This window comes from Quercus lobata, chromosome 4, assembly GCF_001633185.2.
Source record: "Quercus lobata isolate SW786 chromosome 4, ValleyOak3.0 Primary Assembly, whole genome shotgun sequence".
NCBI classification, from domain to species: domain Eukaryota; kingdom Viridiplantae; phylum Streptophyta; class Magnoliopsida; order Fagales; family Fagaceae; genus Quercus; species Quercus lobata.
Window position 1 is genome coordinate 70,387,656 of NC_044907.1, and position 24,807 is coordinate 70,412,462.

General features: G+C 35.6%; 1 protein-coding gene across 1 annotated transcript; it reads right to left on the bottom strand.

Annotated features, from left to right (window-relative positions):
• Positions 1 to 22,993: 22,993 nt before the first annotated feature.
• LOC115983882 (VQ motif-containing protein 1) lies at positions 22,994 to 23,421 on the bottom strand. Its single transcript, XM_031106735.1, has one exon. The coding sequence runs from the start codon at positions 23,303 to 23,305 to the stop codon at positions 23,012 to 23,014; it is 294 nt and encodes a 97-aa protein (XP_030962595.1). The 5' UTR covers positions 23,306 to 23,421; the 3' UTR covers positions 22,994 to 23,011.
• Positions 23,422 to 24,807: the final 1,386 nt, after the last annotated feature.

Genomic DNA, 24,807 nt, shown 5'->3' on the forward strand with positions numbered 1-24,807 from the left:
CAACTTTCTTGGAGGCAGAGGGAGACGCTGGCTACAACGTTTAGGTTTGTTGAAGGTTTAGGGTTAATGGAGGAAGCTTTTATTTGAGTCAATGATGAAGTGTGGGTTTTGGCAAAGAAGGGTTACAAAAAGAGAGAAATAAAGACATGTTCTAATTGGAATTGGAGCAAAAAAATAAAAATGATATGGCAAATAAAAAGAAAAAGAAAATAGTGGTGACATGGAAAATTGTGGGAGCTCCAAAGGCTTCGATTATATATATATATATATATATATATTTATTTATTAGTATTATGCCTGTGTGATGCATGGCTAAATAAAAGAATTATATATAAACTAGTTCTATTCTCTTTAGTGGAGGAAATGTTGACCCCATTCTTCCTTCGCAGGGAATAAGACAAGGTGACCAACTTTCACCTTATCTGTTCATTCTTTGCATGGAAGTCCTTGGGCATCTCATTGAAGAGAAATGTGGTGAATGTAGTTGGAATCCTGTGAAAAGTTTCAAGAGCGAGGCTACCTTCTCTCATCTGTTCTTCACGGATGATTTGGTTCTTTTTGCAAAAGCGGATTATGTCAATTGCATGGCGATAAGGGATGTGCTTGATACTTTTTGTACTCGGTCTGGATAGTCCATTAGTGAGAGCAAGTCTCAGGTATACTTCTCTCCAAATGTGGATATTGATTCTAGGGAGTCTCTATGTGATATATTTTGATTTAAGTCCACCCCAAACCCTGGGAAATATCTCGGTTTCCCCGTTAAACACCATGGAGCCAGCAACCAAGACTTAAACTTTGTTTTGGATAGGGTCAAGCACAAGTTAGCTAGATGGAAAGCAAACCTCTTGTCTTTGGCGGGTAGAGCTGTACTCATTCAAGCTTCCACTTCCACAATTCCCGCTTACGTAATGCAATGCACGGCTCTTCCTGAAAGTTTGCTTAATAACATTGATAGAGTTAACTATAATTTCCTGTGGGGGTCGTCTGAAAATAAGAAAAAGACCCATTGGGTCGGATGGCACAAGGTCACAAAGCCTAAAATAGAGGATGGGCTAGGTATACTGATAGGCCAAGAATGAATTAACCCCTTGTGATAAATTAACCAATTGATTTAGCCAAGTTAATTAATTAATTCAATTAACATACAAATTGCGTGGTAGCACAAACAAATCACCAATTAACTAAAGTGCAGTGGAAATTAAATTAACACGGTGATATTTTTACAAATAGGGAAAATCTATATGGCAAAAACCCCATGGGGTGATTTTAAGGTCACCACTCCCGAGAATCCACTATTATCAAAAAAAGCGGTTACAACTAAAGGAATCTCAGTACCCTATACCAACCTATAGTTCAATCCTTACTCCAATACCCAATTGGATTTGTTCTGTAGTGACAATCTCTCCTTTCAATGCACGGTTCCCACTAACTAGTAAATGTGCGGATCCCAATATGTGACTTAATCACGAACTTGAGAAAGATGTTGGCTGCAAAATTCTTCAGTTCATCACACGAAGAAGATCATGAAGCTCATTGGTCACAAACACAACAAACACAACAACTTTTTCAAAAGAAAGATGAACCAGGGCAAATTCTATCTCTGGTGACAATTTGCATGAACACAACTTTGCTTCACACCTGCACAACCTTTGACGGCCCTTAAAATAATCTTTATATATGTTTAGGGTTATGAGAAAAGAAAACCTAAACACATACTCATAGATTGGAGTGAAATTAGCTTTGAAAAACTAAATTTCATAAACCTCGATAGATAGGGTATCTATCAAGCTAGCTGTCGAGCTTTAGGTTTCAGCAGCTTTTTAAACCTCAATAGATGCTAGCTGTCGAACTTTAAAATCCAGCTCTTTCTCACTTGTTTCTTAGACAGACTTGCATGGTTTTAACACTTGAACTTAAAACCTTGTTCCTTGAAGTATTAAACACATCCTATATCTACCCATTACAAATAAAGTGTATTTTGTCAAAAGATTAGCCAATTCTAAATTGACGTATGTTCCTAATATCAAATCATATATTTCCTAACAATCTCCCCCTTTGGCAATTCGTGATAAAACCACAACAAACAAATGAACATATAAGAGAAGTCATAAATCACTCAACTTATATTTACTTGTTGAATACAATAAAATCTATCCTGACACAACTCTTGAAAAACTTTGCAAGAAGAGAGTTTCTGGTGAGTAGACTTTGACAACCTGTATTTCTGAAACATTTTAAACAAAATTCGTCAAGGCATTTTAGTGTGAAACAGAAATATAAGATTGCATACATCATATAAGAAACATGTGTTTAAAGAAAGAAAAGAAACAACATATGGAAAGATAGGTGAATAACATACATCAATATATATATATATATATATATATATATAAACCAAATATAAGTACAATGTATGTCAAGTGGTCACAAGACCAATATACAAAGAAATAATGTATCTAAAATAGGAAGAAAAGAAAAGATACAAAAATCCTCAATACATCCCTCATATACACATTCCCCCTATCATAAAATCTCCTATACTAACCCTCCCCCTATGAGTATGACTCTCATCTCAAAACTACTCACCCTTTTTGTCACTAGTGATAAAGGGCAAGTACATCAAGTAGACATCTCATCATCATTGGGTGAGCTAGCACCATCATCCTCATTAGCATCCTCACTGCTAGAGCCATCGTCACTCTTATCCTCGGACGCTAGTGGAGAAGGAGAAGAAGCAACAATGAAACCACCCATGGCAGCCTATCGTCGTGCGATACGATTGACATGGGTGTTCACTTGACACAACTCATCACTGAGAGTGTCAAGGTGAGCATCCATGCGCGCAAGCTGTGCCATGATGGTCTCAAGTGTCACTCCACCCGCAGAAGACGAAGGAGCAGAGGTGGATGGAGCGGTAGAAGCTAGAGGAGCTGCCGTCTGTGTCTGGGGCCACCTCGGTCTAAGCTGTGCCTCGCTCCGTCGAACGGTAGCAGTGTTTATAGCACCCATCACAGAAAAATGAGGAGAGACAGGAAAGGAGACGGAAAAATGGTGAAGTATCTATGTGATAGCCGAAGGAAAAATGAGTTTATCATGAGTCGCCGTATCCCTATGGACATCTATAAGGTATAGAATAAAGTGAGAAGGAAGTCGATAGAGATATCCTCTAAGAGGGACAACAAAAATCGAGTACGAGGCTCTGTAATGGAGTTATAGTGAGACAAAGGATGAAGAACGAATGTCATCACCATGTTAAGGAATCTTGGACCTTTTGCAAAGCCCGAGCAAGGGGTGTTTTACGGTTACCCCAAGAAGAAGGTGTCTCATAGAAGTGAGATAAGAGTTCGTCTTTGGACATTGTCCTCAGACGCTCACAGCTAGGGTAGTTAGGATGCGCTACCCTAGGAACGTGTAGTACCTCGAAGACAATCTCCGGAGTAACTACGATGCGCGTACCTTGAATGCGAGAGAATAAATGAGGTACTAAAGTATTGATTCCGTGCATATTGGAGTAAAACTCCCTCATGATCACGGAGGGACAAGTGACCAGGATGTCACAAAGTGACCCCTAACCCCTACTATGAATGATAGTGGGTAGGTTAGTGTCGGAAAAGTCCGACAGAACAGCGTGGCGTTCCAAATGAATGCCTCGTCTACAAAAATTCTTCGAGAAGTCCTTTTGGACTCCATCATCATGGAACCGTATAGAAGAAGGTGTAGGGACAGGTAGATTTGCATTTAGGTGCCATAGAGCAAGCTAACGAGAGAGAGAGAGAGAGAGAGAGAGAGAGAGAGAGAGAGAGAGAGAGAGAGAGAGAGAGAGAGAGAGAGAGAGAGAGAGAGAGAGAATCAGAAAAGTACCAACAACAGCAATATATAAAAATATAAAGAAATAAAGGTACATATGTATGAAAATGCATGAACATGTGACATGTAAAACAAAGATACATCATGGGCTCAGCCCAATCCAAATCTAACAGCACACAACACGACAACATATATAGCACACATCTAAAATGCATGACAATATAGTTAAAATGCTCATGAAATGCAATGTATGATGATTTGACATCATTTGAACACAAACCCATCCCAAAAATTTTGTAAAAACCTCAACAAATTTGAAAAATCCCAAAATTTTTAAAAAACCTCAAATTTTAAGTCCAAAGATATGAAATGCATGATTAAAGGATGAGAAAGAATCATACCAGAGAGAGGAGCAGACCTAGAGATCAAAAATTGAGTGGGAAAGTGAATTTGAGTGAAAGAGAGAAGTTTGGGAAGTTGAGAGGTCAGAAACTGTCGAGAGAGATCGAGGAGAAGTGAACTGAAATCGCGAGGATCGTATATATAGAAACTTCATCAATCTCGACAGATCGAGATGTGTTAAGAGGTGTCCAGAATTAAAAAGGCGCTTTTAGCTGTCGAAGAGCTATCTAGGATCTATCGAGAGGTGTCCATAGCAAAGGAATCTCGGTGGATTAAGGAAGCTGTCGAGAAGCTGTCAAGCAACCAGAAAGTATCTCGATGGATCAAGCATCTATCGAGAAGCTATAGAGAATGCGATAAAAAGCAACTGAAAGGTCTTGATAGATAGACTAGCTATCGAGAGGTGTCTAGCAGCAGGTGCAGCAACTGTCGAGATTGCTTAAAAACAGTTTTTTCATGAAGAGAAAAACACAGATATGAATGCAATCAAGCATGCTATAAAACCAATTATCCAAACCGTATTTTAAAACCTCAAAATCATCTCTCAAAAGGAAAAATGCCAATCACATAAATCCCACACACACACACACAAAGTCTAACCAATTTTATATTTCAAAAACAAGTTAAGATAGTTTAGTGAGCATACATTTACACAAGTATTCATTGTGATGGCCAAATCACATTGTACCTGCACATGTATCAAAAGTAGTAAAGAATTTTGCGTGTTCTGTGTGAAAATGATCGCAAGATTGCATAAGTGTCTACATGTTATGACGATTTGAGATATTAGAAAATCACTTTAACTCACACACAATCATAACTATTTGATAGGGGCTATCACCTTCGAGGTACATCCTATAACTCCCACATCTCCTAGAATACACGCTTGCAATCATATGTAAAGCATTTTGATTCTCTTTTCTTTTTATTTTTCTTTGCGTATTTTTCTTTAAGCAAATCATGCATGGGCATATAAGAGATAGAAAAGAAATACCCAATGATGTTAAGCATTTGACATTCCACTTTTGCTATGCCGAAGCATACAAATGTTATTTCATGATTGGCGGGCAACAATGGTGAGATGGTTATTTATACCTTTCTCTTTCTCTTAGGATTTTCTAGTCCTTCCTGTAAAAAAGAGTGATATGAGTGTTAAGTACAAGAGATTACTTAACCTTACTCATCACAAACATGAGCCATAAAGCTCACTTGCTTAGTTGTGCATAGAGATGATCATCTATGCTACAAAAGATACAAAATTTAGAAAACTCTGCTTCAATGGCCATCCAAGGTACACAAGTACCAATGTACACAAACACACCATTTTTGTATTTTTCTGATTTTTCAATTTTTATCTTTATCTTTATTATTATTGGAAAACAAAATAAAACAAAACTGAAAAGTAATCAAACAAAAACATGTTAAACAAAGTAATGCATAAAACTAGATGCAAATGCATGAGGGAGGAGGAGAAAAGGAGATCAATCCATGGAGATAACACCAATATTTTGGTAAAGGAATTTAAACCGTTTGCTATCAAGAGGTTTGGTGAACAAGTCAGCCTTCTGATCATCAGTGTGAATGAATTCAAGAGTGAGCGTACCATCTTCGACGAGCTCTCGAATGAAGTGATGTCAAATCTCTATGTGTTTGGTTCGAGAATGTTGAACTGAGTTCTTGAAGATGTTGATGGCACTGGTATTGTCATAGTAGATAACGAGATATTCTTGACAAATATCATAATTATGGAGAAGTTTTTGCATCCATAGAAGTTGGGTGCAACAGCTACCAGCAATGATGTACTCAGCCTTTGAATCTTGTTGAGGAATCTACAAGCCAAGGAAGTGAGTCAACTCTCCAATCATGTTCATCTCGAACTCACCTTGCATGAGTTTTGAGAAACTATGAGTAAGTTCATCCTTAGTCGACCCAAATATGATATCATCAACATAGACTTGAGCAACTATCAACTTGCCATCTTCCCTTTTAATGAAGAGAGTTTGATCAGCCTTTCCTCTTGTGAACCCATGTGACACCAAATATTGTGTGAGCCAATCATACCATGCTTCAGGGGCTTGTTTTAAACCATAAAGTTCCTTCTTAAGGTACAACACATGATCCAGAAAGTGTGGATCAATGAATCCTTTTGGTTGAGCCACATAGATATCTTCTTTCAGGAACCCATTCAAGAAAGCAGCCTTTATGTCCATTTGGTATAGCTTGAACTTCAAGTGACATACTAGGGTTAGGAGAATTCTGATGGACTCCATACGGGCTATTGGGGAAAATGTCTCATCATAGCCTACTCCTTCCATCTGAAAATTTCCTTGAGCTACAAAACGAGCCTTATTGCAGATCACATTACCCTCCTCATCATTCTTATTGCGGAATATCCACTTTGTGCCGATGATGTGCTCACCCTCTAGTCTAGATACTAGAGTCCAGACATCATTTCTCTGAAACTGAAGCAGTTCATCATGCATAGCTTTAACCCAACTTTCATCCTGAAGAACTTCCTTAACTTTAGTGGGTTCAACCATGATCACTTTGAATTCAATCAATTTTCAGGCTCTTATCATTCTGCAATCTTGTGTACAAGGCTTCAATGTGCACATAAGCATCAAACTTGGATTGTAGGAGGAAAACCCAAGTGTACCTAGTGAAATCGTCTACCACAACCATGATGTATCTCTTTCCACCAAGAGACTCGGTTATAGTTGGACCCATAAGATCCAGATGTAGTAGCTCCAATGGTCTGGATGTAGCAGATGTTTGAGTGCCCGGGTGTTTAGCTTTCATCTATTTCCTAAGCTGACATGGTCCACACACCATATTGCTCACTCTACTGAGCTTTGGTATTCCCAAAACTGATTCATGCTCAAATACAATTGAAAGATATTTGTAACTAGCATGTCTTATCCTTTGGTGTCATAAATCTTCATTTGGTAAATGAATGCTATTGCACACAATATCAACATTAGAAACCAAGCCATAACAATTGTCTAAAGTGCGAACACCACTTATGCGTTTCTTTCCAGACTCATCCATGACAAGACATTTTCCCTTTGAGAATAGTACCATGAAGTCTTGATCACATATCTGAGTTATGCTTAACAGGTTCACTCTCAGACCTTCTACATATAGAACATTTGCAATTTCTAGCAGTTTAGGTAGAGAGATGATTCCATTTCCTTTAATCTGTGATTTGCTCCCATCACCAAAGGTGACATTACCACCTTTCTTAGACTCAAAAAACTTGAAGAGAGATTGGTCTCCAGTCATGTGTCTTGAGCAACCGCTATCAAGGTACCACAAACACGTGTCCATAACCTTAAATGCAGACTTCATCATGAAGCACACTTCGTGCATAGATGACAGATCATTAGGAATGATGTTTTCTCTCATCTGCTTTTTATGAACTAAACCTTTTACTATCACTCTTCTCAGACGAACTCCTTTGCACATTTTTCATTCTGAGACAATCTAGTTTCTTCTTTGTTAAGTTGAGACCTTGTCCAATAGTCATCATAATAGAATTTAAATAACTTTTAGACTTGCATTTTCTAATACACTCAAACAAGTAGAGATTAGAAAAATAAGATATATTTGAAAACAAAGATCTCTTCAAGCCGATTGCAGCCATGACAATAGGGGTCAATGGATCACACAGCAAAGATTAACACTTAATCAGAGTGTGCCTGCTCTAATACCACTTGATAGGCCAAGAATGTATTGACCCAATTAACCAATTGATTTAGCCAAGTTAATTAATTAATTCAATTAACATGCAAATTGTGTGGTAGCACAAAAAAATCACCAATTAACTAAAGTGCAGCATAAATTAAATTGACGTGGTGATTTGTTTACGAATGGGGAAAACCTATACGGGAAAAATTCCACCGGGTGATTTTAAGGTCACCACTCCTGAGAATCCACTATTATCAAAACAAGCGGTTATAAGTAAAGGAATCCCAGTACCTTATACCAACCTATAGTTGAACCATTACTCCAATACCCAATTCGACTTGTTCTGTAGTGATAATCTCTCCTTTTAATGCACGGCTCCTAGTACGTGACTAACTAATAGATGCGCGGATCCCAGTACGCGACTTAATCACCAACTTGAGAAAGATGTTGGCTGCAAAGTTTTTCTATTCATCACACAAAGAAGATCACGAAACTCCTTGGTCACAAAACCCTAAGGTGTACAAACACAGCAGCTTCTTCAAAAGAAAGATGAACTAGGGTAAATTCTGTCTCCGGTCACAATTTATATGAACACAACTTTGCTTCACACTTGCGCAATCTTTGACGGCCCTTAAAATAATCTTTATATATGTTTAGGGTTGTGAGAAAAGAAATCCTAAACACATACTCAAGGACTGAAGTGAAATCAGTTCTGAAAAACAGAATTTTATAAATCTCGACAAATAGGGTATCTATCGAGCTAGCTGTTGAGTTTCGAGCTTCAGCAGCTTTTTAAACCTCGATAAATACTAGCTGTTGAGTTTTAAAATCTAGCACTTTCTAATTGTTTCTTGGACAGACTTGCATGACTTTAACACTTGAACTTGAAACCTTATTCCTTGAAGCATTAAAAACATCCTAGATCTACCCAATTACAAGTAAAGTGTGTTTTGTTAAATGATTAGCCAATTCTAAAATAACATATGTTCCTAACATCAAATCACATATGTCCTAACATATACAATCTGCCAGAGGGAAAAATATAGCACTCCTAGCAAAACTCAATTAGAGGTTTAACTTTGAAAAAGTTGCTATATGGACTAATGTTCTCAAAAGCAAATATTGCTCTCATCGTAGACTAAATGCCTAGAACAAAGACAAGCTTCCTTGCTCTAGAACTTGGAAGGCTTTAAATAAAGGGGTGGAGGTTTTCAAGAAAGGTATCTGGTGGATTCCAGGAAGAAACAAAGAGCTTAGTCTTTGGCATGATTCTTGGGTAGCCAATGGTTCCTTAAGGTCCCTCATTCAAGGACCTCTCACGGCTGAAGAAGAGGAATTGAAAGTTAGAGATGTGCTTGGACCCGATGGATGGGATTAGTCTAATTTGTCAATCCTCTAAAAATAGGGATGACAGATTAACTTGGAAAGTAGATAACAGAGGGGACTTCAACCTTAAGTCTGCTTTTGCCATTGCCATTGATTGCAAGGTTGGTGATGGTAAATTCACTGGTACTTGGGTTTGGAAATTAAAAACGCTGCCTAGGATTAAAACTTTCATATGGAAATGCTTGCACCAAAGTATTGGAGTTGGAGTGTGTCTTGTTTAAAGATGTCTCAGCGAAAGTGAGGTCTGGCCTTTGTGTGACAATGAGTGTGAAACAATTTTACATAGACTCAGAGACTGCCCTTTCTCTAAGAACATCTGCCATTGATTGGGCATAAATTCCAGTAGTAATTCTTACGAGGATGATCTTCAGCTTTGGATGGAGAAAAATTGCAAAGATCAGTCCCACAAGTTGCGGCATCAACCCCCATTGGAAGATTATTTTTCCTTTCGCTATTTGGGGTATATAGAAGCATAGAAATAATGTAATCTTTTGAGATCGTGCTGCTCATTTTGACATTCACTGAGATATTGTTTTTAGAGCTTTGGAATTCCAATATTGTGTTCTTGATCCTACATGCATGGGTAACAAGACCATGGTGCAAGTCAGATGGGAAAAGCCCCAACAAGGTTGGATTCAACTCAACATAGATGGTTAAGCTCTTGGAAATCCAGGCATAGCTGGAGGTGGCGACATTCTCAGAGACAACCAAGGGAATTGGGTTGCGGGTTTCTCTAGTAATATTGGCTTCTCCACTAGCTTCATTGCTGAGCTTTGGGCCCTTAGAGATGCTTACCCTCTGCAACAAATTTAAATTTAAATGCTGTTGACATTCAAATTGATGCTAAAGTAATTGTTGTTCTGCTCTCAAATCCTTCTTACTCTAACAGCTTTGCCATGCCTTATGCTGATGATTGTAGGCAGTTGATTTCCCAGATTTCCCAAGTCCGGATCGGGCATTGCTACCGTGAGACCAACTCTTGTGCAGACTTCCTTGCTTGGATAGGTTCCTCTCAGAATAGTGATTTCATTTTGTACAGTGATCAGCTTGTGGATCTTATGGAGCTGTTAAGCTCAGACTCGGCTGGCTTGTATTGTAATAGATTGGTATCTGACCCCCCTCTCGCCCCTTAGTTTGCTGATTTAATGAAATTTCAATTCGAAAAAAAAAAAAAAAAAAAAAAAAAAAAAAAGAGACAAATTATTATAATATAATATAATGTTCAACTCCTTCGTAAGATAAATTTCAGGTCCGAAATGCCTTAACTAACATATCTTTTAAAACCCAAATACATAACAATATATTTTCAGGTACTACATTATACCTGAATGCTAGCTATTATTACGAAAATCAAAACACACTTTAAACCAAGTGACAGATGAAAATTTTCATAAAGAAAATAAATTTTATCTGAAAGCATAACACATTAAAAATGTAAAACACAAGTTAGAAAATAAATTAGATATAAAATAACATAGAGAGATATGTTTATGGTATAACAAGCAGCTGGTCAACTGTTTAAAAATGATGTTAATGCATAAAAAGAAAATAATAAATGATGTCACAAAAAACATCCTAACTTCTGAACTTGTCCATATGGCCCGTCCAACAAGAGACAAGCTAGGACAAACTAGACAGACGAAGTGGTAGTCCCAGACGTCCTAACTAATCTCGTCCGTCTTTGGTCGGACGAGATCCCATGGGAATATTTCCCATCTTTCATCATTTGGTCAAGGACAAGCCGTCCTAGAAGGTCTCGTCCGTCTTGAATAAAAGACGGACGAGTTTAATGGACTAAACTACAACTACTGTGGAACGAGCCGTTCAACTGAGATAACTTCCATAGCAGTTATGGAAGTTACCCCCAATTCTCCGGACTCCTTGACATTAGGAACGGTTATCAAACAGATAACCGTTCCACACCTATTATATAAGGATTCTTCGATGAAGAGTAAGGTATTCAGACATTTTTATTTAAGAAAATACTCCTTCCTTATAGAGAATTCCAAGTTCACTAACTTCATCATCGGAGGACTTTTGGCCGGTCCTCACCGGTCTCCTCTAATCCAGTGTTCTTGTTTACAGGATATAGCCCAAAGATCATCATCGTTCGAGACTTGTCAACCTACTGGTACTCAAGGAGTTATCAATAAAAATTAAAAATATATTATATTTGTAAAACCATTAAGTATGCCAGTTGAATATCTGTAGTCTTCATTCTCAAAAAAAAAAAGTAATTATGTGCGCCACAAAATATTCCACAATACCGTATAACTAATGAAACCTCCATATATTATAGAAATAAATTAAAGTCATTTACAAGGTCATATATTCAAACTAACTTGATCGAAGAAGATCGCCTACTACAATTACAATATGGGGGATTTATATCATTCCTCAAAGTCAAATTCAAAATTGGTAATGATGTAGTAACAAATTATTTTCCAGAAGACACAACATACAACAACTATGGAGGAAATTTTAATAGGCTTGTCACTATAGGTTTTATTGCAAATACATTCACTTTTTTTTTTTGACATTTGAGTATATTACTAAGCTTCTAGACAAAGTGACAAACACATACCTTGATGTAGTAAATTTAAAAACAAATGAAATTGTAGCAACTTGTTAAAGTTACCATTAATTATATTTTATTCCACTATATAAATGTAATTGCACTCTAGGCTATTATTAATAAAATATACATCCCAAGACTATATTATTTTAGCATTCAATCCCTCCATAAATCACCCATAGTGAAACAAAATCAAAAGGTATTGTCACTTCGTAAATCACTACATCTGATGCCTTTGAGTCCTTAGTTTAATCTTTTAATTCTTCTTATATTTATGTATTCCATCTTGAAAATCTGCGTTCCCACGACACTATATGCCAATATGCAATTGCCTAAAGTACTAAGATTTTGACTGTGCAAAATCTCACTGTAGTATATATACTATCAAAGAAACTAACAATTTATGTTTGAGTTCACCATCCTTTCATGATTGAGAGTCTCTACCACTAGCAATCATGAGATTTATTTTTTCCAAATGACAATAGTTTGTAGAATAATAAATCTTATAGTGGTCCAATTTAGTGTACCTTACACACTTAAGATACACCAACATATCAATCAAAAAACTCCATTTTTATGACCAAGACAGATCATTATGATTAATATGTTATAGTTTTCAAAGTTGAAATACCCAATTTCATCACTAACTATGAAATGGGTTTATGAGTTTACAAAGAACTTGAGATTTATATCTTTTGTATGCGAATCTCATACTCATACCAAAATCACATACAAAGCATCTCATTGACTACAATATAATGTCCAAATATTCATGCAAAAAATAATCTTATAAAATAAAACAACTTTTATTATTTAAAAGATAATGTCATATAATTGGATTTTATGGCAGTACTCCTAACATAGTTTTGGTAAAACTCTATCTAAACTTCAAGAAAATTTAAGTCTACTTCAACTAAAACCTTTTATGAAAAGTCCTAAAAACTCTATTACCTAAATTTCAAGAAATTAAAAGTACTACGGCAACATAAATTTTATATATCTTATTAATTGTTATTTATTAGTAGTTTAAATTGGGGAAATTTATGTAAAGTTGTGATTTACAAATATGTATTTTGTTGGCTTTTATTCCGTGCCAAATTTGATTGTAATTATATTCAATCTTTTGTACCCTGTATTTATTGTGGGATTTGATTGTAAGAGTTGTGTGTTAGAGAGAGAGAGTGTGAAGACTCAAGTAATTGAAGTCAGAAGAGTTCTCGTGGGTAGCTTGCGACTAAGCATCCCGCGAAGTGAAGCATGTGCCTTGCACATGACTAGAATGCGAAGAGTCAGTATAGATGGAGACAGCTGTGTTTCGTGAGTATCTCGCGGGTAAGGCTTTCTCGCGAGATACCCACGAAACATTCTATTTTGCCAGACTGTGCTATCTGATACACACTTTCTGTACCCATACTATATATACCCATATTACCCACAAATGTTGAGGAGTGCTTCTGAGAGAAAACCCTAGCCTCAAACTTTGAGAGATAGAGATTATCATACTCATATATCTCTACACATATGCTTATGGATTTCCTCAACTCCTACCTCTCTATTTCCATACCATTGAGAGGTTGATAGTTCAAACACTTACCACACTCTTTCAGAGTGTCAAGTGAGGATTTGGTGCTGCTGGGAAGCATTGGAAGAAGCCAGGATTTGGCGGATGCAATCGGGTGGATTATGGGATCTAGAGAGCTAGACAAGACACGGTTCCAAGAAGCCTTGTTAGAGTAGGAGCTTGGAAGGCTTAGATACAGCGAGTAGATTAGGCTTGGAGGGTCTCTTACTAACCCATATATCCCAACTAATTCTCTAGTAGATCGATTACCACTTGGAGGGTGGCGGAGATGTTTTTCACCGAGTTCTTCGGTTTCCTCTTCAATAACACATCAGCGTGTAATCTGTGTTTGCATTCTTCTTCTCTACTCTTTTACGTTTCATTTTACTGCTGTGATTATTTGAATATGTGTTAAAATAGCTTGTTTGCTTATCCGCTCACATTTACTCTATTCCGCACATAGTATAAGTTAGAGTAAAATTTATCGAGCCATTATTTTATTTTGGGGGTCTAAATAGCTCTTGTGTTTTTACACAATTTCGAGCTTTCAATTTATTCTCTAAGTTTCAAGAAATTCAAATTTTACTCTAATTAAAATTAAGTATTTGGAATCTACCATGTTAATTTATATAACCATATATTCATGATCATTAATTTTTCACAAACTACTACAATATAATCTAGATATCAATCTTGTTATCATGGAAGATATTCTCATTAAAATTTGTATTTAAATCTAAATCATGCTATTCTTCGCTTCTTAAATATAAAATCAAATTATCAATTCTATCTGTGTACAAACAAATTACAAAAGATATCCAATTTTAAAATCAAGAAATAATAAATCAAGCATTCAATCAATTAAAGATAAATCCTAAATCATGAGAAAAATATGATTGAACTCATATTGAGAATCCTATCTTAGTCAATTGATATGAAACAAGAACAATTAAATAATTTAAGAACAATCACTATGGGAATATGAAGCAAGAACAATTAAATAATTTAAGAACAATCATTGTGGGAAAAATTAAATCTCATAAATAATACCTATAATTATTGACAAGGCTTTATCCTCAACCTTAATTAAAAATTTAACTACTCATGGTAAATGAAAGAAAACACTAAAATAAAACATAAAATAAAATAAAGAAATAAATAGTCATTGTGTTGTCATAAAGAAAAGCCATAGAGGCAGCCGCCATCGGCTTTTTCCTTTATATTTTCCACTAACAGTAACAAACTTAATACGAGTCTGATTAGCTTTGTTGTCTATTACATACTTTGTTTTGCTCCTTATATTCACACAACACAACACACTGATATTAAAGGTATGAAGAATAACTATTTCTTAACTAGCATAATAAATACAAAAATAAAAATTCCTAAAAGACCCCCAACACCAATAATTCTCTCTCCCATGAATCAATTCAAAATTTTTTTAATTTTTTTGGCTTCGTTATTCTCCATGTTAATTTTTTCTACTATTATTCTCACTTTTGGTTCTACGTTTAAAGCTCAATGATGTGAAAAGAGTCAAAAGAACCTACTATGCTAGCATGCTCTTCGTTATGATTTGGTATTAAAATTTTGAAAATTATAAATTGTATTTAGTTTTTGTATTGTTTGTATTTATAAATTGTTATCTATATGTTGTGATAAAAATAACTATATTATTGTGAGATGATGTTATCAATTTTTTTTATCTTTATTAAGATTAATTTATAAAAATAATACTAATCAATATATATATATATATATATATTAGGGCTGTCCACGGGTCGGGCCGGGTCGGTTTTAGACCCAACCCGGACTCGACCCACTGGCATCGAGTGGAGGGGCGGAGGAACCCAAAACCGACTGCCGGAAAAATCGGTCGGTTCGGTTTCGAGTGATGGTTAGCGTCAGTCAGGCTGGGTCAGTTGCTGGAATTAAAAAGGCATCGAAATCTGGAAAAAAAAAAATGAATCGCCGGAATCTAGAATTTTTGACGGAAACTGGAAAATCTCGCCAGAAATTGGAAAAAACTCGCCAGAAACTGGATTTTTTTTTTCTGAAATCTGCGTTTTTTTGGTTAGAAATTGCCAGGATTTGGCCGAATCTGGCTAAATCCCACCAGATCAAGCCGGATCTGGTCGAGATCTCGCTAGATCTAGTCGAGATCTCACCGGATTTGGCTTGTTTTTGCAGGATTTGGCCGGATATTTTTGTAGCTCCAATCGGGTTTGGGTTGCTCGGGTTTTGGATATACAAACTTGCCACTCGACCCGCCAGTGTCGGTTTTTGAGAACGGGAACCCGCCGCCGACCGACTGGACCTTCGGTTCGGGCCGGAATCGGGTCGACGTCGGGCGGTTTGGCCAGGTTGTCGGGCTCCGGTCGGGTCTGGATAGCCCTAATATATATATATAACCAAATTTGCTTAGGAATCCATAACACTATATTATATTATAAATAGTTTTTTTTTAGGCATTATTTGTTATAATTTCAACTCGGCTTTTCATTGTTATATTATATTTAAAATTTTTTCTTTTTGGCTTATTCTTCCAACACCACTTTGCTGTACGGTCTCTTGCATTGATTTTGGTTCTTGGAGCGCCTTCAAAACAGAAGATATGTAAAGTTTTCTTATCAGGTTTAATGTTAATATATATGAGAGATATTTTGGTTAATTAGAAAAAGTTTGATGAAACATAGAAGGAAAAAGAACTAAAGAACACACAATTTGAAAAATAAAAAGTAAAAAGAATAGTAATTGTAATAGGCAGAGACCTTTAGAGATTGTTGTTTTTATTTTTGGAATTCTTTACGTTTATGTGTATTTATGTATTGGGTTTAATTGAATTGGAATTATCTTTAAAACTTTTGTTTTGATTGAATAATGAAAATGGCAAAAGAAGTATGTTAATATTTAGAGTCTTTTGTATATGTGTTGTTGTAGTTGAAACTTGGTATGAATTGTTAAATTGTTAATTCATAGTTTTATTGTTCTTCTATTAATTAAGAATTAATAACATTGCCATTTGCAACCATCATGATACGGTATTAATGATGTGATCATTTTGAATTCCTTTAAAGTTTAGATAGAGTCTAGAATACATTACATTATTATAATTTTCCTTCAAGAAAATGGCTATGGGATCCATACTCCTGCCAACATAAACTTGTATTCAAGAATAGGATAAAAAAAATGATGATGGGATCCATACTCCTGCCAACATAAACTTGTATTCTGATTAGTTCAAATAGAACTTTCTGTTATAACAACTCCAAATAGTTATTTATGTTGGAAAATATGTCTAAACAAATAGGTTTTGATTCAACAATACAAACCCTAAAAAATTAGCAATGACAAAAATAAATAGATAGAGTTAGAAAGATCTCACAAACTATATAATCATGCAAAATGTGTTGTATTTAAAGGTTGATTTGTGCCATCCAGAGTAGAACTCGGTGTGAATGGCTCTCTTGGCCGAACAACCCCCCAAGATTAGACTATAGTAATTTCTTCAAGTTGATCACACACTCAAGCAAGAAGAACTAAGAACAACCTTAATTTGCCTTTCCTTAAAACTAAAAATTGATGCTGAAATTTTCAGTGAAGATGAGCAGAAAAAATAGAGCAAAATAGAGGGAAGAGGGGTTGTATAGCTGAAGAAAAACTGAACTAAATAAATAGAGGAAGAGAGGGTTTTATAAACCAACTAATGTGAGGGCTTAGGGCTGCAACGGTCACTGTGCAAGGCAACGGGAGCACAATAAATGCCCTAACGGGCTGCTGTTTAATGCCCAACAGGCAGAACCAAATTTGGCTAAAATGAAAAGAAAGGGAGAAGGAAATGAGGCCCAAGAGATATAGAGACAAGCTTAAGTCCAACCCAAGCCCAACTCTAACCCTTAGCCCATTGTCTTTCAAGCTATCACTTAAGTGGTGCAATACTTTATAAACATACATAAGAACTCATCTCTAACCAATGTGGGACGCAAGCATAGTTTAAGAGTTTGAAACACACATACTCCAACAATCCCCCACATGTTACACACACTAAACTAGGAAAGGCAATAAACTCAAGAAGGCATGCATCAATATGGTACCATAAGGCTTTAACCATACTTAGGATAAATAAGTAGGAACTACTAGACAATGGTTGAGTTAGACTCTTTTAACCAAGCTATTAGATGACCAAACTTACCACTCACATACCTTTCTTTACCAAGTTTGTTCTATAAGCGGGTTGACACCTTATACAGGCCATGCGCCACTGGGTTTCATGAGAGGTCTAGAGACCTACCCAAGTCTCATAGGAAGTGGCACAACTTCCACTCCCACATAGGTGGCATCTATCAAGAGTGTGTGCAGTACACCCCATCCCAGCAGGTAGGGACTATGGATCCATCAAGAGCTAGAGCTCAACCTCCAACAATCTGCAACTTAGCACTGTCTCACACCATAGGGATGGACTCATCACTAATCTCTTCAATGAGATAGTGGAATACATAATAACTGATAGTGCCCATATGGACCACAAATGACTCTACCCATTTAAACCCTTGCATGGAATCACTCATCATAGAGGTTGGGCATTGGCCATAGTGTCACAATTTGGATATCAGTCCTATCCCCCTCGATGTCTCACTCACCAGCCTTCTTGCTAGTGGCTTGGTCAAAGGATCAGCCAAATTCCTTTTTGACCTCACAAAGTCCAAGAACATTACACCATTATCAATGAGCTGCCTCACAATATTGTGCCTCCATCGGATATGTCGGCTATTTCCATTATAGATTTTCTTCTTAGCACGTGCTATGGCAGCCTGTCAATCACAATGTATGCAAATAGAGGCAATAGAGTTAGTATACAATGGTATATCAATTAACAAACTCCTAAGCTACTCGGCTTCAGACCCAACCTTTTCTAAGGCTATTAACTCTGATTCCATGGTGGATCTTGCCATACAAGTCTGCTTGGATGATTTCTAAGAGACAGCCCCTCTGGCTAGTGTGAACACATATCCACTAGTGGGTTTTACCTCATCTGTATCAGAAATCCAATTAGCATCACAATATCCTTCTAATATAGCAAGATAACCACAATATGACAAACTATAATCAAAAGTACCCTTTAAATATCTCAACAATCTAGATATTGCATCCCAATGTTCAATACTAGGATTATGAGTATATCTACTCAATCTTCCAACAGCATATGCAATATCAGGGCGAGTACAGTTTGTCAAAAACATCAAACTACCAATGATTTGTGCATATTTATCTTGTGAAACACTATCACCATGATTTTTAAACAAGTGTACCTTTGAGTCAAAATGAGTAGACATAGGTGACATATCAAAGTGTTCAAACTTTTTAAGAATTTTCTCTACATAGTGATATTGTGATAGTGTAATGCAATCATTATCCCTAAGAATCTTCATGCCCAAGATTATATTTACCTTATCCAAATCTTTCATTTCAAAATTAGAGGCAAGAAAGTGTTTAGCATCATGCACAACATTAAGGCTAGTTACAAATATAAGCAAGTCATCAACATATAAACATATAATAACATCTTCATTATTAATAAACTTGCTATATATGCATTTATCAACACCATTGATCACATACCCATGTGTAAGCATAACATTATCAAATTTTTCATGTCATTGTTTAGGTGCTTGTTTTAAACCATATAAAGATTTAACCAACTTACAAACTTTATGTTCTTGTCCAAGAACTACATAACTCTCGGGTTGCTCCATATAAATCTCTTATTCTAAATCACCATTTAGAAAAGCAATTTTAACATCCATTTGATGTACTACAAGTTTGTAAATAGAAGCAATGGCAAATAAAATTCTAATAGATGCAATTCTAGTAACCGGAGAATAAATATCAAAATAATACACATTATGTTTTTGCTTATAGCCCTTGGCTACTAAGCAAGCTTTAAACTTATCAATTGTACCATCCGGTTTTAATTTCCTTTTAAACATCCATTTGCATCTAATAGGTTTAACCTTGGGTGGAAGCTCAATTAATTCCCAAGTATGATTAGACATAATAGATTCTAATTCATTATTAATTGATTCCAACCAAAAAGGTGCATCTATAGATTTAATTGCATCATAGTAACTTACAGGTTCATCTTCAACGACATAGGCAAGGAAATCGTTACCGTAATCCTTTTCCTTCCTAGCTCGCTTGCTCCTTCTTATTTCTTGCACATCATCAACAAAGTCATTAGTAATTTCAATAGAATTATGCTATACTTTTCCTTATTTTTCAAATGAAACACATGCTCAAAGAATATGGCATTTTCGAATTCAATAATAGTGTATGATTCTAATATATCACTTTTGATGACAAGAAATCTATAGCATGAATTATTGCAAGCAATTCCAATAAACACATAATCACATGTTCTAGAACCAAGCTTTCTCCTTTTAGGCTCAATTAGCATGACCTTAGCCAAGCACCCCCACACTTTGAGGTATTCCAAGTTAGGCTTACACCCTTCCTAAAGTTCATAAGGAGTTTTACCAATTTTCTTATGAGGTACCTTATTTTGAATATGGCAAGCCAAAAGAATGGCCTCCCCCCACATGTTGGAAGATAGCCCAAAAACTAACAAGCATAGCATTCATCATCTCTTTAAGAGTTATATTTTTAATTTCAGCTATTCCATTAGATTCCGGTGAATAAGGTGGAGTTACCTCATGTATTATGCCATTTTGTTCACAAAATTCCTTAAAAGGATTAGACTCATATTCACCACCTCTATCGGTTCTAAGTCTTTTCATCATTTTATTCTTTTGGTTCTCAACTTCACTTTTATACTTTATAAACATTTCCAAAGCTTCATCTTTGGTTCTTAGTAAATAAAGTTTAGTGAATCTAGAGTGGTCATCAACAAAGATCACATAAAATCTTTTACCATCTCTAGTCATAATGTGTTTTAAATCACTCAAGTCACTATATACCAATCCAAGAAGCTCGGTTTCTTTTGTTATGGATTTACAAGGTTTCTTGGTGATTTTAGTTTCGGCACAAATTTCACATTTGTCCATATTAGCTTTACTTAGTGAGTTAATAATTCCACATTCTTTCATTTTCTTTATATAGCCAAGATTAACATGTCCAAGTCTACCATGCCAAACATCAATGAAATCAACTAAGTAAGTACAAGAAGATGAACATTTTTCATTAATAACTTGATCAACATTAAGTACAAAGAGACCTTCATCATCATAGTCTTTACCAACAAAGACTTCATTCTTAGTTAAAGTAACTATGTCACCATCAAATAGAACTTTAATACCGGCCTTACCAAGCAAATGTACCGAAATGAGATTGTGTTGAAAGTGAGGTACATGAAGAACATTATTGAGTGAAAGAGTTTTACCGGAAGTTAGCTTCAAGAGTACATTCCCTTTACCACTCACCGGCACGGACCTATTGTCCCCAACATAGACACATTTGGTGCCTTCCGCCATAGGAGTGTAGGAACTAAACTCCTTTTTGAATGCACCAATATGTATTGTGCAAGCCGAGTCAACTACTCATCCCTTCACTTTTGTCACCAAGTGTGCCTCACACACCACGACCACAATGATCTCTTCGGTTTGCACCACATTTGCCTTATTTGATGTAGAGTCTTTGTCGTTGTTTTTATTGTTGTTGAAGTTACCCCTCGCCCTACATGTTGCCGCATAATGACCTACCTTGCCACAAATAAAACAATTACCCTTTTTCTTTTGGATTTAAGGATTTGGGCCATTTTTATTATGAAATTTTCCTTTTCCCTTGAAATCATATTTCTTATTATGTTGTGGAGGTCTAGAGGGTCCTCCTTCTACAACATTAGCCTTGGAAGTAAATTCCTTAACTCTAGAAATCTTTTCTGACATCCTATTTGTTTCTTCAATTTGAATATCAACGATAGTTTGTTGAAGATTCAAATAGGTTCTATGGTGGCTATACCGGTGTTTATACTCTTTCCAAGAGTTTGGCAACTTAAACACTAGGCCATGAGCCACAAACCTCTCGGGTAAAACATCACCTTCTTTAGCTAGGTTGGATATTAATTTTTGAAAATCTTCAATTTGGCTAGAAACACTTTTTTCCTCAACCATTTGAAAAGACATAAATTTAGCCGTAGCAAATTTTTTAGTACCCTCATCCTCAAACCCATAACAACCATTAAATTCATCCCATAAATCTGTAGCACAAGTAAAATAACAATAATTATCAAACAATTTGTTAGATAAACCATACTTAATAGTATGAACACACAATTGATTTGTTTTTTTCCACTTTGCTATATTTTTAGGATCTTCTTCGGGTTTAAGCTCATAAAGAGCCCAGTTAATTTCGGTAAATTCCAAGATGGGCAAAACCCTTTCTTTCCAATGTTTAAAATTATTTCCATCAAAAGACTCAATCTTTGTAATTTCCGAAATGACCTTAAGAGAATCAACAACTTGTTTCTTAATTTTTTAAAACACAAATATCAACCTTTAAAATTCTTGAAAAATATGGCTAAACAAACAAGTTTTGATTCAACAATACAAACCCTAAAAAATTAGCAATGACAAAAATAAATAGATAGAGTTAGAAAGATCTCACAAACTATAGAACCACGCAAAATGCGTTGTCTTTAAAGGTTGATTCGTGCCACTCGGAGTAGAACTCGATGTGAATATCTCTCTTGGTCGAACAACCCCCCAAGATTAGACTAGAACAATTTCTTCAAGTTGATCACACACTCAAGCAAGAAAAACTAAAAACAACCTTAATTTGCCTTTCCTTAAAACTAAAAATTGACGCTGAAATTTTCAGTGGAGATGAGCAGAAAAAACAGAGCAAAATAGAGGGAAGAGGGGCTGTATAGCTGAAGAAAAACTGAACTAAATAAATAGAGGAAGAGAGGGTTTTATAAACCAACTAATGTGAGGGCTTAGGGCTGCAACGATCACTGTGCAAGCCAACAGGCAACACAATAAATGCCCCAACGAGCTGTTGTTTAATGCCCAACGGGCAGAACCAAATTTGGCTAAAATGAAAAGAAAGGGAGAAGGAAATGAGGCCCAAGAGAGATAGAAACAAGCTTAAGTCCAACCCAAGCCCAACTCTAACCCTTAGTCTATTGTTTTTCAAGCTATCACTTAAGTGGTGCAATGTTTTATAAACATACATGAGAACTCATCTCTAACCAATGTAGGACATAAGCATAGTTTAAAAGTTTGAAACACACATACTCCAACAATTTATACCAACAAAAATCATATATACAAGTGTAAGTAGCACATGAGAGTAAAAGACTAAGAAAGATTTCAATGGTCATTCACTTCTTTTTATTTTAGACATATATGGGGTTCTATTAATGTCATTCATTTTAAGAGAATTGAAGTATAGGTATCCATTCTAGAAAGACCACTAGTGTAGATTCACACCCAACCTCAAGAGGTTTTCATAAGAAGCATAAATTCGTTTAGAAACTTCAATTGTATTATAGAGCAAACAATGAATAAATATCTTCTCAAAAAAAAAAAAAAAGAATAAAAGATATCAAACATACACAATATACACTTTTGAACTGATCATTCCCATAGCTCATACATTGGTGGCATCTCTCTAAGCAATTTATCAAACTCCTTGAACGATAAATTCTTCATCAAAGCCGCCTTATTACCACCGGAGCCGGACCAAGTTTTTGCCTCCATCCTCTCCATCCTTTCTTTCAAAATCTTGCTGTCTTTCTCTTTCCCTTCTGCTACCGTTGAATCTTTACCAGTCAGCTTTTGCACAACAGATTTGAAGCTCATAGCATCAGTTTCCACATAATGGGTGTTGATGATCACAACCTTTACTGGCTCTCTATTGCAGCCCGACATTACAAATCCTTGAAAGAAAATCAGAGAAAAAAACAATGAAAAACCTGGATGATTCAAAAGGTTTTTTTTCACTAGCAAATAAAGCAATACTTTTGGTATATATGGGTTTGTTTATGACTTTGGTCTTATGTATGGAATAGCTAATATAATGGATGGAGGGTTTTTATAGAGAATCATAGTTGTTGCACGGTGGGGTTTGACAATTAGAGGTGAGATATGTTGACCGTTGCCAGTTGGAGGCAGTCAAGACGGACCAAAAGTTTAAAGATAATGTCAAAAAGGCACATTCAATTGACGACCATGCAATTCAAGCTGCACTAAGGTACGGAACTTAGTCACACATTTGATTGGACATGTCAATATAGCTAGTGGCAGACTCACTTTTAATCTACGCCCTTGAATAAAATAAATTTTAACGTTCAATTTTTTACCACTTCAACGTACGTTTGACTTCGTATTTACGCTCTGTTTATTTTATTGGAAAACTTTCTATAAAGATAGTTTTCCACATTTTCTAATATTTGGTAGCACAAAAAAAAACCTGGTCAATGGAAAACTATCTTTGGTCAACGGAAAACCCTAATAAAAATAAGACTTATTTTCTATAAGTTATTTTCCAAAATTTTTTTTTTGGAAAACAATCTCTCTCTCACGCATTGCATCTTCTATAAATATTACTTTCATCTATAACCGTGGGAAACATAATTTTTTGGCGGCTTCTCTCTCTCATGGTAAGTTTTCTCACTTTTTCTCTATTCCCTTTGCTTTTTCTCTCCTCACACCCTCACTGTCACTAACTCTGGTCTCTCCTCTTCCCATAAATCTCTCTCTCTAATTGTCACTCTTCTCTCTTTTCTTCATGTTTCTCTTCCTCTCTATAACACAATTCTCTGATTAGATTTTTTTTTTTTTTCCTTCACTGATCGGTTAATAGCTCCAACTTGGAAAGGAGAACAAATTTGCAGTGGTAATTATTTCATTCTTCTCTACCAAAATCTCAATTCTTTGCTTTAATTTGAATTTCAAGCTCGATTTTTTTTTTCTCTAAGAAATTTTCGGTTTGATGGATTCTAGGCAGAAATTACTTCTTTTTCATACATAAAGTGCAAAAAAAAAAAAAAAAAAAAAAGAATGAATGAAGTAAAAGATGAAAATTTCAAACATAGCACCCCCATTGCTCTAAATTGCTTTTACATGGGACAATCTTTACCATGGACTAATAATATTGTTATATAATGAATAATAATTGTTTAGGAGAATTGCAGTTGTTGGCAAATACTTTTTTTGTTGGCAGATACCATGAAGTGATAATATATTATACAGTACATTATGCAAATATATAATTTAGAGTAATATTGAAGACTTTTGGTTGACCGTAGTAGACAGTTAGTATACCAACAAAAAGAGTAGACAATTAAAAGTTATTGAAAATATATTCCACTGTCAAATTTATATATATATATATATATATATAAACAAATGGTTGATATATGTGTGTATGT

Coding starts and splice junctions, on each gene's coding strand:
- LOC115983882 (XM_031106735.1), bottom strand. CDS start 23,305: ATGTCGGGCTGCAATAGAGAGCCAGTAAAGGTTGTGATCATCAACACC.